The 15,897-nt window shown below is 43.1% G+C and overlaps 1 protein-coding gene across 2 annotated transcripts; it reads right to left on the minus strand.

Moving 5' to 3' along the window:
- Positions 1-2: 2 nt before the first annotated feature.
- MPPE1 (metallophosphoesterase 1) lies at positions 3-15,151 on the minus strand. 2 transcript variants are annotated; one of them, XM_015414378.1, is made up of 11 exons: positions 15,002-15,151; positions 14,470-14,542; positions 13,014-13,381; positions 12,673-12,781; positions 11,297-11,400; positions 8,922-9,002; positions 5,771-5,879; positions 5,124-5,195; positions 4,901-5,023; positions 4,074-4,214; positions 3-2,751 (listed from the first exon to the last, which is right to left on the minus strand). In XM_015414378.1, the coding sequence occupies exons 3-11, from the start codon at positions 13,328-13,330 to the stop codon at positions 2,566-2,568; spliced, it is 1,242 nt and encodes a 413-aa protein (XP_015269864.1). In that variant the 5' UTR covers positions 13,331-13,381; positions 14,470-14,542; positions 15,002-15,151; the 3' UTR covers positions 3-2,565. The 2 variants fall into 2 exon arrangements, with proteins under 2 accessions (XP_015269864.1, XP_015269865.1); XM_015414379.1 differs by lacking the exon at positions 14,470-14,542 and having other exon boundaries at positions 15,002-15,046.
- Positions 15,152-15,897: the final 746 nt, after the last annotated feature.

Consider the following 15,897-nt stretch of genomic DNA (forward strand, 5'->3'; position numbering starts at 1 on the left):
CTGTAAAGTGTAATATTATTTTGTACAATTTTATTGAAGAAAAATACTTGTAGAAGATCTTTGTGCCTTGATTATGGCTGTACCTGTAAATTGAGCTAAGATGTAAGTATGTTTTTGATTGCGCTGTACAGCTTGATGTCAACTTTACCTGCAGCAGTGGCTGGAGGTAAGAAACTTCTCTGTAGAGTTTAGGGGTTTTTTCTGGTTTATATAAAAATGCTCTTTAGTATAAAAAATTATAAATTATGCAAATTTTAGTCATTACCTTTCCAAGTAAGTTGTTATCGCCACCAGATGTTGCAGCAACATGCCTTTCTCTCAGTCTCAGCTTTAAAACACTGAAATTGATTCAAGTGTCCAAATTGCAACCTGGTGTTGTTTTCATGGGAACCAAGGGTTGTTGTTTTTTTTTACTTTTAGAAAAGTATGTTGGGTAATTCTTTGGTCATTCAGAGATTTTTCACAATTGCAGAGGCAGATTGTGAATGTATAAAAGCACCATTAGATAAAGGCTCTTATATCTTTGTTGCAACAGCTGCTTTCATTCTGCTAGCAAATTGCAAGAAAGAAGAAAAGCTGTAACCCTTGTGTCTGGCCTAAGAGAATTACAAGATGACGTTTTTATTTCTCTTAATAAAGAGACCTTAGAAAATGGTTTATTTTAAATATTGTAGAATCACAATGTGTGAATATTTCTCAAACTTGAATAATTTATGCAAATGACATTCACATAATAAGTTGTGGTACAGTACAATATAAAAGCAAGAATTGCTGTAGCAATAAGGCATGTCCTCCTCTAAATATAACATTGCTTTATATTTTATACATAGGTGTTATGCCGGAGTACATACTTTCCTGTGTCCAAGATAACCTGTACAAAAGTTTAAAATTTATAGTTGCAATAACAAATTTAGAAGCATTAGCCTACATAACTTTGTAGATGACTTAATCGCTTAGATTATATTCATCCTTTAAATTTAAAGATGAATTAATTATTCCTTGAAATATGTTCAACCACACAACCTGAACAAATGTTTATAAGAATAGCATGTTTGTTATTTACATAAGCCCAGTCCCGTCCCTCCCCCCCCCCCCCCGAAAACTGGACAGACACATTCTGGTTGTAAATCTGAAGAGGAATTAGTAATCTTTCTAGTACTGTATTTTCTAAAACCCCTCAACATTTTAGTCCCACTCTGAAACTACTAGTTGGACATATTCAGTAATGTTTCATTAGAATAACTGTGCATGCTCCCAGAACATTTGAAAGAAATTTTTATTTTGAAGGGTCAGAGATACCACTGTTACAGAAATGAACATGTTTCTATACTTTCTCCTGAAGACAAAGAAAAAATGTGAACTATTGCCTGCTAAAAGTGGGAGGATGTAATTCAAAACAGTCATGGGGGGAAGCTCTGCTTATATGCCATTTCCTTCCCTCCCAAATTCAAGAACATGGACTACATCCAAAGGACAATAAAACTTTGGATGTAACTGTCAGTAGTGGTTGTATGATGTTGCATTGGTGCACCCATACCCTAAGCACTTGGGACTCATCTAAAACTCAGCTTCAAGACTAAGTTGACCACTAAAACTTGCTGCTAAAGTTTGTCCTCTTAAGATCTTGTGCGCAAGCGCACTATTTGAAAATGCCATTGATCTCCATGGGACTGCCTTTTGCTTCAGAGTGTTTAGAATCAGGGCAGACATGCTTAGGGTCTCCCCATGAGCAATTGTTTAGAATCCTGTCTGAAGTACGGGATGCTCTCATTATGTATAACTCGATATGAACCATGCTGGGGTAGAAAAACAGCTGCTAACATCCTATTCTGAGGAAGACTTCTAGATGGACCTCTTGACATAAATGGGATGTGCACAGACTACATACAGCTATTGAGGTAGCTCAAAAGGTTTGTCCTCACTTTTCTGCCTGGCTTGCCATTATTCTGCAAGCCAGCTTACCAAGGGGCTTGAATGATTGGCAAGTAGACAACACATGAATACCATCTAAAACTACTTTACATCAAATATGAGCAAGGTGACGCATCTGAGGCCAGTAAGCTACTTCTCCCAAACAAGAGCCTTTTGTTTGTAACATCTTACTGTAAAATAACTCTACATCTTGTATTGCTGACATCAAGGAAAAGAAGTACCACATTAGATGGTCACGCAGCAATAACACTTTAGAATTGTTTCCAGTTAGAAAGACTAATAAGCCTCTAGCAGCATAGGACGCTCTAGTACAGACACAAGAGGAGGCTTGTAGACTTATAGTGTACAGTTACAAACTTTTAATATACATGTTTGATACAAAAAAAAACTTTAGCAAGGAAAAATGACTCATTTGATTGTAGAATACAATATTTTTGTACAGCATGAAGCATTCAGTTAATTTAATCCTGTAGAGAAAAAAAAGTCATATCAACTGTATAGGACTTTCTGTGTGTGAAGGCAACCCTGCCTTTGGGCTAGCAATTCAAGTACGCATTTGCTGGCATGAATGTAGTCTGATGGACTGTTCTTTAGCTTTGGTGTGTCAGTGACCGATTACAAATGTCCAGCTCTTCATACTGCTTTATGCTTAGTGATTAAATGCTGAACAAATGGGAAAGGGAGGATGTGGAGAGACTGAAAGTGAGCGAGTATGAGGAGCACAAGCACAGCTCCTGCTGCACAGTAGATAGCAACAACTGTGTTCTCAAATGGAAGGAAGCACTTGTAGAGGGAGAAGTCTGCCGATGTCATGCTGCCCTGAGAAAGAAAACAACCACCATTTATATATGGATGGGGCCAAGAGGTTGGCAAGCTGGATTTAATTTTTTTATTTTCTGCCTTAATGGCAGGATAGGTCAGTTCCCTGCTTAGCACCAGGGCTTTCAACTGTCTAGCAGATAAAATTCTAATTTGCTTTCAAACTGCTTATGTTAAGCTATTCTACTGTTAAGCACTGAACTGCTCTGGGCCAATTTTGTGCCATCTGAAAGCACTTGAGTCCTCAATATGAATGCAGTAGAAGCAGCTATTTGGCTGGGCAGGCTCTACAGAATAACGCGGACCGCCCCAAGCAACATAATGGCTACTGGCCACAATCCAACATGCACTTCGATTACCTCTGAAATCAATGGGCTTAGTATACTGTGTTCCATAGGGAAGACCCAGTGTTTGAGAGAACTGGACAGGAGACCTGATTGGCTAACTTTATGTAGCACTTCAAGAGGCAGGGAGAGAAGCTTTACAGTTAATATAAGCCGGTAGCCAAATATCCATACTTCAGAGTGCAGGAAGTAGAACATTCTGAAGTAACTGGGATGCTTTAGTAAGCAGCCACTCTGAATAGAAGAAAAAGATTCCATGTCTTACAAGCAGAACTGTTTAGTAACATGTTTAGGTGTGAGAGAACTATACGTAGGAACTAAGAAACAGAAATTTGTAACTGCTTTGCCTTTTCCCATGCACAGAAGGCTGAAAAAGTAAATGTCGCTTAGGACTTGGTTTTTGAAAATAGAAGTAAAAGTGTTTTACAACTGGGAAACTGTTTGTGCTCCAGGTTAATCTACTGAAAGTTGTAATCTAGTATACCCAAAGTAAAAAAAAAAGAAAACTGTATCACAATTATTTAGGTTCATCTGAACAGAACTTTGCTGCCCTATGAGATAGTTTGCACTTTTGAATGATGAAAGAGCCATGCAGAAAGATGTGGTATTGTGAATAAATCAGCCAAGCAAAAACAAGTCTTAATACTGTTTGTTGCAGACTACTGATGATTGTTGCAGTCAAATTGTTTACACAGCACCCTCTTTATAGAAACGTACTAAATATTGCTTGTATTTAGAAATGGTTGTAAAACCTAGGAAAAAATACTTTGCACTATACAAGCTGAATGGCTCCCCAGGTATGTGCTTCATAAAGTGGGTGCTTTGTATTCCAAGTTAAGTGTACTTTTGGAGGGGACGGGGAGGAGCTGTTTTGTTTTGCTTTTCTACAGGTAGCATCAGTCTGAGAAAATAGCTGATTGCTATGTTGATTTATATTATGAAAAATTATCTGACAAAATAAAAGCAATTTAAATTTACCATTATGAAGCTAGGATTGTTTCTGTTCCTCCAGCTGAATGACGGAACACTGATTTCTGGAATCTTCCCATCATGCAGCACTTCACAGGCACTGTGAGTGTGACCACTCAGAATCAGCCGGGGCTGAAACCACCATAACAACTGCATTAAGGAAGAGATAATGGGACTTCCTTGAATTATCTCATTTATTTAAAAAAACCCAGCAGATAAGCATTACCACATAGCTTGACATTTTCACTTGAATTATTGAGCCAAATATTTTAATATGTCCTCAGTTAATACAAGGAATAACCCAGCATTTGTGCACAGGGTAGGGAATCATAGCCATTCCTAAACATATAGCTACTTTGGGCTTTTTATAAATATCATAAATAACCACCATAGCCTATACACCATACCACAAGTATGTGAACTCTCTCCTGGACATAGGAGACAAGGCCCAGCTAGGCCAGTGCCCAGGACCCACCATGGACAAAGCACTATATTTCTTTTTCTGCTATCAGATGCTTCACTTCATTACTTGGTGTATTTGGGAAGCATTTAGGTTGTTTTCCCAGTATGTGCATGCACAGGGTTAACAAATTAGTAACTGTACTCCCCCAGCGCCACCATCCAGATGAAATCAGAGTGTCAGGAGATGTAATCAAAGATCCAGACTTGCCTTGCATAAAATGCTATCGAAGTTGTACTCATCTACGGGATCAGACTTATGACAGTCTTCCATTCGTTAAAGATCACTTGCATATCTCTTCCTATGAACTAAAAATATGGGTAGCAGGAATGGGTGTAAAGTTCCATTAGAAACAAAACTGGTGGTGTTAACATACCTTTTGGGTAGCTTCCACAGAAAGCACATCGTACTTCTCCGTGAAAGGGTCATTCCTTTTATCCAGAGGAGCAGCATCTTCTCCTGTACATTGAGAGTCACTTCTTCTGTAAAGAGGATAATGCTGAATGGGATTCAGAGCAAAATCCAAAGCATTAATTCACTAACAAGTCATTAAGTGATTTGTATGATAAAGCTGAAACACAATATAATCTCAAGCACACCTGTAATAGTATTGGCAATGATGGTGGAAGTTTGTCTACATTGCTGCACTTCTTTTGGTACTGACTTTGTTCCTGTCAACAACAAAAAACAACAACAAAAAGTGAGATTTTGTACATACCTTAAATTACTTTATAGTAGAAGAAATGGAAGAGATTTCACCATTATTTTTCAATCAGAAAATTAGATTATAACACTGCCAGAAGTCTACAGAATTACAGGAGAAGTCAGGAGCCAGGAATATATGACTCCATCCCTGAGGATGCATCTACTAAACTGTGCATCAATTCAGAGACATGCAGGGAATGGCTGATGTTGCAAAACCATACGAGATGGAATAATAACACATACCCACAAGTGCAAGAAAAGGGGGGTAGGGATACAAATTGAGCAAAAAAAACCCTCAACAACAATTTACAAGCTCGATGTGTTACACATTGACCACATTCATTTTAATAAAGAAAGCAGCTTCCCGCATTAAAAGAGCTGCTTGATTCCACTAATGTGAAGGGGGATGCTTAAGAGACAGGAACTTTGCACGCTGAAGCAACTCAGCTTCAGAGTTAAGAACACAAACAATGAACAGGAAAATGCACAAATTAGAGCGCCACAGTGAAGGGATGCTTTTTTAATGATGAGTGTCCCTTACCTGCAATGAGCAGTTCAGACTGTGAGAGAGCTCTGCAAGCTTTGCCTCTGCCGTCCTGCAGATTTTGCAGCCATCTCCTTCCATTGCAACGCTGTTCACCAGGACAAAACTGAAGAGTAATGGGGGGGGGGGAGAGATCTCAGATTACATTTTACACCCAATATATTTGTCGTATGGGTACTGTGCTTTTATCAGATTCAAAACGAGACAAAAGTACTGGGTCCGATCCAGGCTCTTTGATACTGACACGTGTTCTAACTGCAGTACTGTATTTTCTGAAATCAGTCCTGTAAACTCAGTCATCTTGCAAGGGTCAGAGGAGGAGCAGTCTACCTTCTTGCATATATCTTTAAATAGGAACTGGTAACCTCGGGTCTGAACTCTGCCCTTTTGCCTCTCAGCCCATTGTGTTGCCCAGAGGCACTGCCTTTACTCTGGGATAGACTCAATAGCAAGGGCACCCCACTTTCTAACCTGAACCAGAGACCCACAAAACTCAGGCCAAGAAAGACACTCCTGGTTCTGAAATACAGAGCAAGCCATAGCTCTGGAAATGGGGTCTCCATTTTCAGGTGGCAAAAAGGCAACCCTCAGAGCAAACCTCCAGTCTTCTCCACCAGCCAGGAAGATATGCATATGAAGCAATGCCAGTTCCACCAGGTAAAACATCTACATTTCTAAAGGCTATTCAGAGGCCACCTGGAAAATAGCCCTCCTGTCCCCAGAACCTCACCCAGCCCTTTTGTGTGATCCCATGTCTATGTGTGAATTCTTTGTCTCAATACTTGTCCTTCCTTGCTCCACCCCTCAGGATTCCAAGATAAACCAATCAAACATTCAAATGATGAACAATCCTTTCTGATGCTAATCAGAGACCCATCTCCCATCTTTTGCCTGTATCTCGGAACCTATTCAACTGCCTTGGCAGAAACAACAATGGACATAAAATCCATTCAGCTAGCCCCAGTACAGTCATTTAACACCTGGCTTCTATTGTTAATTCAGACTCTGACCCTCTGAGATCTCATTGGTCACATCTAGGCCTTGCCCATCCTGATGCCACGCACCCCTGGGACTCCTCATTGGCCCAGGTAATCTTTTGTCTTCACCTGAGACAAGCCCCTCAAGACCTCCTATTGGTCTGCATTGTTTTCCAATGCCTATATCTGTCCAGGCACATGTCCTTAGACTGTGTGCCTCTGCCCTGATGCCAACTGGCAGTCCATCCCCAATCTTTAGGGTTTGGGCCATAAATCTCTTCTTCATGGACCTCTGCATGTCTGGACAGGTAGTATCACCCCATAACTGACCCCTCTATTTGCTATCAATCACCTCTGCTATCTTAGTTCTGTATTGTGTGTGTGAATGCTTGATTATTGTCTGTATGCTTGAGTATATTTAGTAAATTAATCATTATTTTAGCTACCCAGTCTCTGTGTCTATTCCTGGGTTCCTGGGAATTCTGACTCCAGTATACACAGGTCATCATGATCCACACTATATGCATATTGCCATTTTATATTCATAATTCCCCAAGCTATTATTAAGAAATAAGGCAATTTGGCTAACAGATGCAACAATGTGGCCCCAGCCCTACCTCCATGGATAGTATCTGCCCAGGGTAGAGGTTTCTCAGAAATAAGTAAGGATAAGCCATAACATCAAGTGGGAGTCACCCCTGAGTGAATTCAGTATGGAAAGAGTATCAAATTCATTCCCCTTTTTAAAAGCAGCTTCTCCCATGGAGTTTCTCCATACAGGCAACACTCAAATAATGATTGTTATACGGTGTGTGCATGTACTTGCCTATTCTTTAATATGGTTTACAGCCAACAAAATTGAGATGGCAACCCTCTCAATAAAATATAATTGTTTATCTCATGCACACAACACAAAAGAATATAATATTATGTTGTAGCATGTTCATGTATATAAGTTTGCATGGCTTAAAACACTGTGGAGCTTTAAAATGCAGCTTATCTATTCAACAAGGAAAAGAACTAGAGAACACCATACAGGGCACACAGTACCTCTAGTAGAGTTCATACAAAGAATCCTTGGGATCATAACCACTGTCTACACATTTATAAATGCAAGTGTGTAGGAAACAGCAAGTAAAGTGCAACCATCTGAATAGCTTAAACACCACAGAGAACACAGAGAACATTCTCCTACCCGGCTCATCCTGATAACCCTTACACAAAGAGACGTACTGGCAATTTTAACAAGATATTTGTTCGAGTTCCTCAGAACAGCATATCCAAAAATCAACACTCAGAATACAAAAGACTGCCTGTTTGCAGTTTCAACTGGGGAAAATGTCACAGGAGAAAATAGTTAAACCCTACCTTAATTCTGCAGATCTAAAATTAGGGACCCCACTGAGCTGCTATGTATAAAGAAACAATGTTTGAGAGCTGTGAACATGGAACTCCCAACATCCTTCCTAGTTTTATTCTTCATCCCACTGTATTTAGTAGAACTTATTCCCACATACGCCTAGGACCTGCAGTGGCTCAAGTGGTTAAGACGCTGAACTGAAGACCAGAAGAGACCTGAGTGCCACGTGACGGAGTGAGCTCCCATCGCTGGTTCCAGCTCCTGCGAACCTAGCAGTTCGAAAGCAAGAAATTGCAAGTAGGTAAATAGGTACTGCTTTAGTGGGAAGGTAACAGCGTTCCATGCACCTTGGCGTTTAGTCATGCTGGCCACATGACCACGGAAACGTCTTTGGACAGTGCTGGCTCTTCAGCTTGGAAACGGAGAGGAGCACCGCAACCCTAGAGTTGGATTTGACTGGCTTTCGAGCAAGGGAAACCTTTACCTATTCCCACATACAGGAGCACAGGCGTATAACCCAGGCTTGACTCGCAATGCATGACAGCTTACAGAAGTGTTAAAACTAAGCATGCTAATCTTGATCACAGTTCTCTCTTCATTTTAAAGTTTGCAACAAATTACTGCAAGTATTAGCTAATATTAGCAGTAGTTCTTATCTTGGTAAAGCTCATCTTAAACAAAAATCATGAGGATAAGGCAAGATCTGCTTAGTTTAAAAAATCTGTTGATTATTACTTCTTTTAATTCACCATAACTCCTTGGCAACATCAGGATACAAAGTGTAAACATATTTTTTTTAAATCACACTCACTTGATCCCTTTCCGAGTTACCAGTTTCTCTGAAGTGAAGTTGAAAACTTGTGAAAAGCGCTTTAACTTAAATTCAGTCATTCTGTGTATAAAAATAAAGAGTATGCTGCATTTGACTTCGAATTCATTCTAAGCATCTCAAATATTGGCTGTAAATGAATGGCTAGCAAATGGCAGATTATTTACATGGTAGTTGAGTGTACTATTTTCCCCAGTAACTTTAGTGAAACATTTCACTGCCATAGGTCAGATGGGATTAATGAAATACACAGGCTTTTTGTGCTTTACAGCATCTAGGGAACTTCCAGACATATGGATTAGAGTCAAAAGAACTGGAACTGAAGCTCCATTGATGGAATGGATCGCTTCTATTTCATCCAATGAAACTCTCTGTGCCATCAGAAAGGCTGTTCCCAAGGATCAGGAGATTCCCAGGAACAATGTAGGATACAGTTTAAGTCAAAGATCTACAAAAATTGGAATCCCTGTCCATTTGTGCAAGCAGAAACACCTTCCCCTCACAGAAGGGCACCTTTTGATCCAACCTTTGGTTCTTTTTGCTTTTTCATTCTTCCAATTGTTTATTTGTCCCTAGAGTGCACACAAGACAGGCTATAGCAAATACTTCACCTATGCTGTATTCAGACACCACAATAAAACAGCTTGAAAGTATTACAGTTTATAATGTACAGTTTATAATGTAATTCAAATGCAAGTTGTCTTCGAAACTGTGGAAACTGTCTTAGAACCTTGTTTATACCTTGGATCCTAACAGTCATTTATCTTCTGAATTCAGAAATCCCAGTTTTTTCTCTATCCCCGACTTTCTCAGCCACCCTGACATAGTAGTACAGCATAGCAGAAAGACACAACACAGACTTGTCATAACTGAGTTGCCTCTGACTTTGGTTCTACAAACAGCCAGCTACCCAAGATGAGATGCTGGAAATTTAAGGGGCTACATGTGGTGCTGCTCCTTGGGGTGTGGGGGTGCAGGCGAAGCAAAGACGACAGGATACAAGCTTGCAGGAACTGTCTGAAACCTCTCGGCTTCCCAGCATTTATTTATACACCTTTCTTCCCCCTTCTCCCTCCCTCTCCCTCCGTAAGGGAGTTACAAACATTCGAGCATCCTTTTGGAATGTGTGTGTGTGTTTTCAGGCAGCTGTCTGCTATCTGCCTCTCCCCCTTTCTCAAGGCTAACTGACTGCGTAGTTAGGCAGTCACCAGACTTCTCTTAGCACACAAATACTTTCGGGTTACCAATCTCCAGGCAGGAGATTGCACTGCTTTCCCACAGCTACACAGGCAAATACTTTGGCAGGAAAACACAGGAGTCCAAACAGGAGAGTATTTTCACAGCTGAGGCAGTAAAACTATCTTTGGCCCCAGTCACACGGGTCGGATATCGCGGGGGGGAGGTGTGGCTGTTTGCCCCAGGGCAAAATAACACGCTGTTGCGTGATCAGACGTCCCGTGGAGGTTCCGTGGAGGTCCCGTGGGTAGGGGGGAGGTGCCGATCACAGGACAATCCTGCGGCGCGGCAAAGAAGTAGTGCGGTGCGGCAAACGGGTTGTTTTTTTCTGTACACCAAAGTATGCGCATGCTCCGTTGGGTGCTTGTGCGCATCCATGGAGACTTGGGGGGAAAAAAACCTTTTTGCAAGGGGACATGGGCGGGTGCCGGATGCCACCGGAAACGCGATCAGACGCCCGCCCTTGCCCCGCGGTTACCGGAAACTAGTACCTCGGAGGCACTAGTTTTTTACCCTGCATCTTTGGCGGGAAGCCTCGGGTGAGCCACGGGAGCTCTACGCTTCCCAGATGTGGCGGTGAGATCGCGCCTGGAAAATCCACCTATCTTCCGTCTCTCTAGCGTGGCTAATGTTCCGTGTGACCGCAGCCTAAGTACAGCATGATGAAGCAGGAAGCTTCACCCCAGATGCACTCTTGGAAGCACATCAAGAGATGGATCAGGGCTTCAGTGTTAGGACAATACAGCTCTATTTCCCCACACTAATGTTGCTACTTAATCAAACCTGATTTACTATATAGTCCTATGTCATCCAGATGGCAGAGATTTTATGATGAAGGAAACAATGATGTTTTGAAAGAAATTACTTTGAAGAACAGTATCTGGGGGAAATTTCCCTAGGGCCCCAGTGCTCTGTAAAAGAGCAGGGAAAGGGCAGAATGCATGGCTGGTATAATGTTCAGTTTTTCAGAGCAATCTTCTTCCATACAGACGAAGACTTCACACTTACACTGAAGGTTCTACCTTACAATAAAGGTAGGCTTGAATTGTTACAGAAGGCAGTTATTATTCTAATTCTGACAAGTCCCACCATGGTACTATATTGTTTTGCCAAATACTCACTCATAATGAAAGCCAATGTCATGGTTGCCAACAATTACAATCAGCTCAGTGTGGGCTGGATGCCTAAACATCTTTTGAAAGCGTCGTACATCATCTGACCAAGCCTGCAGGAAAATGCATAAAGCTTCAGTTGCTGAATAATGCTATTTAAAAGGTTCTTCACACCTTTTCATCACTGTCAGATATTGCTATTTGTCCCAGACTTCTGCTAACTACCACCAACACTCCCGTGCCATAACCTGGTTTAAAACCAGCTACCTACACGGTATTAATATTCCAACTGGGATTGCCCACTCTATTCATCCCCAAGAAAGAAGTTTCTTGGCACAATCTTAGATAAATTGGGCCCCTGCTCCATATCTGGAAAAGTTATACCTTTACTTGCAGAAGTGGAGGCAGAGTATTCGTACAAGGTTGCACTTTTTGCCCTAGCAACAAAGAATCAAGTTGACTAAATCTTTGCCTGCTAAGTAGCCAGGGCTATGTCAAGGTATATAAGGTCCTTACTCCAAACCCTATATCCATTCTGTATGTTTTAGTTCTTTATCTTACATTATTTTAAGAATGTAGCCAGCTTTATGCTTGACACATATCTTATATTTTTAATCCCTGTGTTTTATGCAGATTTTATTCTGTATTTTATAGGTTCTATTGTATTGTATTGTATTGTATTGTATTTGTAACGGCCATTGGCCATATGCAATAAATTGGAAATTGGAAATATTTCAACTACAATTGTGGACAGCTTTCAGAATGCAGGCACTCTGACCAGCTTTCTGTGAGAGATGCCCACAGCCCTGATACATTTTAAGATAAGCACATACAAACACACACAGAGTAACGCACAAAGTATCTTGTTTTTCAAATGCAACACTATATTATAAAAAATGATCAAGCAGCAATTTCCTTCTTGAGCCATTAACTGTTCTGACAACAACAATGACAAAGAATTCTGTAAGCAAAGGATCATTGCTTAATTTCTGAGACAACATGAATGGATGCTTTTCAGCAACTCTGTGCTACTGGATGTTGTATTACTGGTTCAGCTTGTGCCCAGATTACACTACTCAGCATATCCTAGTTCAATCCACTTTCTCTTGAGCATCAATCTAGATTTAAACACACAAAAGACTCCCACACACTACCTAGTTAAAATGAAATGCCAGGATATATGGCAAGTACAAGAACAATGGTTTCAAAGTAGTTTTCTTTAACTTGATTATGGATTAAGCTACTGATTCACAAACATGGCCACAAAATGAAGACCACATCAAAGAAACGTATTCGTTCCCTGACCCTGTGCTTTTGTGCACAACTAATTCAATAAAACCCTATTTTTTCTTCAAGAATACTTTAGCATTGCACACAATACTGACCTGAGAAGAGCTCCACTTCCCTTCATCAAAGATGTCACCTAGAATAAAAACAACTTCTGGCTGCAGCAGCCGTAGGGCAGTTTGGAAGGCTCTTTCCATTTGCCATTCTCTAAGAGAAGAAAAAGAGGTACCAGTCCCAAGACTTTCGAATTAATATCACAAAGAGCTTGTCCGGGCCTGTGTTAAAAGGAAAGAGATATGCAGATATGCAAAGAACCAGCCTTCCTCCTTGATAAAGTTAGGGAATCGTTTTTGTGTGTGCCTCTCTCTCTTCAACAAGTGTCACAGGGCACAATCCAACCCCCCTCCCCACAAAAAAATCAGTTACAGTCAGTTCTTACCTCCTTAGCTTATCCAACCAATGTCCTTGGATTTCACCAAGCAAATGAGTATCTGCTAAAAACATAGCCTTCAAAACAGACTCTGAAGTCTGTTCAGTGCCTTCTAGAGTCTGAGTTTTCAGTTGTGGCCAGTGACACTGAATTATAACTATGTAATAAATTAAAAATTCACAGAAGACAATCACAGGAAGAGTAAAACATAACAGTTTCAGGACAAGTGAGCCTCTTTTCCTCCAAAAGAGCTTGCTCACAATACTGAAGCGCAGAAATGCCATATCAGATGACCGTTTCTCCCTGTAGATGGCACTACAATTCATCGATTCAGGCTGTTAAGTCCAATGCAAGTCTCTTCATTTCAACTGGAAACTCTGCAAGAGACACAGACAATAAAACTGTGCAGCACCTATGCTAAATATTTGTTTATATAGTGAGATACTACAATGCAGGGAGGGCAGGGTATAAGTAGAATAATAAATAAATTGAATACACAAATAAATAATAAAATTGCTTTAAAAGTCTTGTAGTGATATAAGGAAGCAAAGAGAAGGCAGAGGATTTCATTTACCAGGAAAACTTACTTCATTAAAAAGAACAAATGTATATCCAAGATGCATTTAAAGATACAAATACAAGATATTATGTAAGAAGCAGCCTTAAATGTATAGCATTGGTATTTTTATGCTAAATGTCTGGTCACTCAAGAACTGTCTTTGCCTTGTCAAGAGAACTGCAAAGGGGTATTAGCCCTGTCAGTCTGTTTTAGCAAATAAAACAAAAGTCCAGTGGCCCCCTAAACACTAACAACATGTATTTCAAGATGAGCTTTGATGAGTTACAGCTCACTCCCTCAGATATGCGAAGCAGCGAGCTATGACTTCTGAAAGCTCACCTTAAAAATGTTTATTTTTAGTCTTTAAAGTGCAGTGTAAAGGGCAGTGAATCTCATCACAATTAGATGGATCAAGGCCGGCACAGTGTTGTACCAAACCCTTCTTTGGAAGGAAAGGCATGAAAATTGCGGATTAGCTCTCCACTTGACCGTAGTGCAAAAACCGATCTGTGCTCTAGGAAGTTCTCACCTTAAAGGGGTCATGAACTAAGCAGGGGGTCTGCGGCAAGCCGCCCTGTCTCAACCAGTGTTCCCTCTAAGCTGAGTTAGTGTGAGCTAGCTCACAGTTTTTTAGCCTCCAGCTCACACATTTTTGTCTTGGCTCAGGAAGGGATGGCTCCAGAGCCCACTAATTTATGCAGCAGCCAAATTGTTCGCTCACAATTTTAATGCCAGTGGCTCGCAAAATAGAATTTTTGCTCACTAGACCCCATCAGCAGGGGGACTGCGGCAAGTCGCCCTGTCTCAACTACCCACCCCACCATATGGGGGGAAACCGTTACTGTGCAAGTTCCAGCGCTGTATCCCTGTCTGTCCGCAGCGAAACAAACAAAGGTCCTGTAGTACCTTAACAGCTTTTGTGCCATCTTCAAGCCCACTTCATCAGACGCAGTTCAGAAAATCCTGTATGGTTTTTCTTCTTATACGCAGAGAGAGGGAAGGGGGTGGGGGGAGAGAATCGTGCACCTTAGATTTAAAAATTCCTGGACTTTGCACGACTGTTGTGAGCAATGTTCCCCCTAAGCCTAACATTAAATGCGACGTCCAGTGAGGAGCGAAAGGCTGCGTGTCGTGACGACACAGCGGCAAGACACCAGGAGAGAGGCGGAAGAAGAACTCCACCGGGCAGCTCCCGCGAGCACCGCCGACCCATCTCTAGCGCTCACGGGAAGGGGTCGGAGCAACGCGCAGCCGCCGTTTCTCCCCTTGGCCAGCAGCCGCCTGCGCGGGAAAGGCGCAAAGGGGAGGGCCTGGCTTCTCGGGAGCCGAAGGGAAGCGTCGATGGCGGAAGTCGAGCCCTCCCCAGCGTCCAGCCAGCCAGCCGAAACGCCCCCGCCGGTCCGGCCAGGCCTCCTTCCAACCCCACCGTGTGACTCACCCAGAAGGAAGAGCAGGCAGCTCCCGGCGGCGGCGGCGGCGCTGGACGCCGAGTCGGCGTCAGGGGGCTGACGCTTGCCGCCAAGGCCCGCCCCGGCTGAAGCGCTGCCCGGCGGGCTGAGGGAGGGCGCGGGAAGCGGCTGGCCCAGCAGCCCAGAGGCTGCAAGAGGCGCAGGAAGCGGCAGGTGGCTCGTGGGGGGAGGCTGCCCTCCCCACCACCACCGGGTCACCCGGCGCCCTTGTGCGGGACTGGTCGGTGCGCAGGAGAGGAGGGGCTGGTTTGGGCGAGGAGCAGGGCCAGGGCGAAGACGTCGGTGTTGGCACCGGGGCGCGGCCAGGGCAAGTGGAGGCCGGTCAGCCAGGCGGGCGACGCGTGATCAGGGCGCTGCAGTGCTGGGACGGCGCCAGGCCACTTGCAGGAATCTGCCTTTTGGAAAGGCCTGGGAACAAAGTCGCCGAGGAAGGAGGTGAGGAGGAGGAGGAGGAGAGTGCTGGAAGCCCCGGCGGTGGGCTCGTCCCGGCAGGCGAAATGAAAGCGAAAGCCGGCCTGGGGGGCTATAAAGGGCCCCGCCGAGGATGCCTCCAGCCACTCAGACCCTCCGCAGACCCTTGACGTGCCCAGCAGCTCCACCACTCGCCTGTCCGCCGGCCCGATGGCTCTCTGCCCGCTGCACGCCTTGGTCCTCCTGGGCGCCGCCGCCTTCTGCATCCTCCTCTCCGCCCAAGGTACCAACGGGGAGGGGCGGCGGTCTCGCAAGGCCAGGCGTGGGCAGTGCCCGTCGTTGGAGCCCCGAGTGGGCTCTGCCACTGCTGCTTAAATTATACTGCTCTGGAGCCGTCTTTCCTAAGCGAAGACAAACCTGTGCAAGCTGTAGGCTAAACCCCCCCCCCCCGCTC

This window comes from Gekko japonicus, unplaced genomic scaffold (genome assembly GCF_001447785.1).
Source record: "Gekko japonicus isolate JY-2015 unplaced genomic scaffold, Gekko_japonicus_V1.1 scaffold157, whole genome shotgun sequence".
In the NCBI taxonomy this organism is placed as follows: domain Eukaryota; kingdom Metazoa; phylum Chordata; class Lepidosauria; order Squamata; family Gekkonidae; genus Gekko; species Gekko japonicus.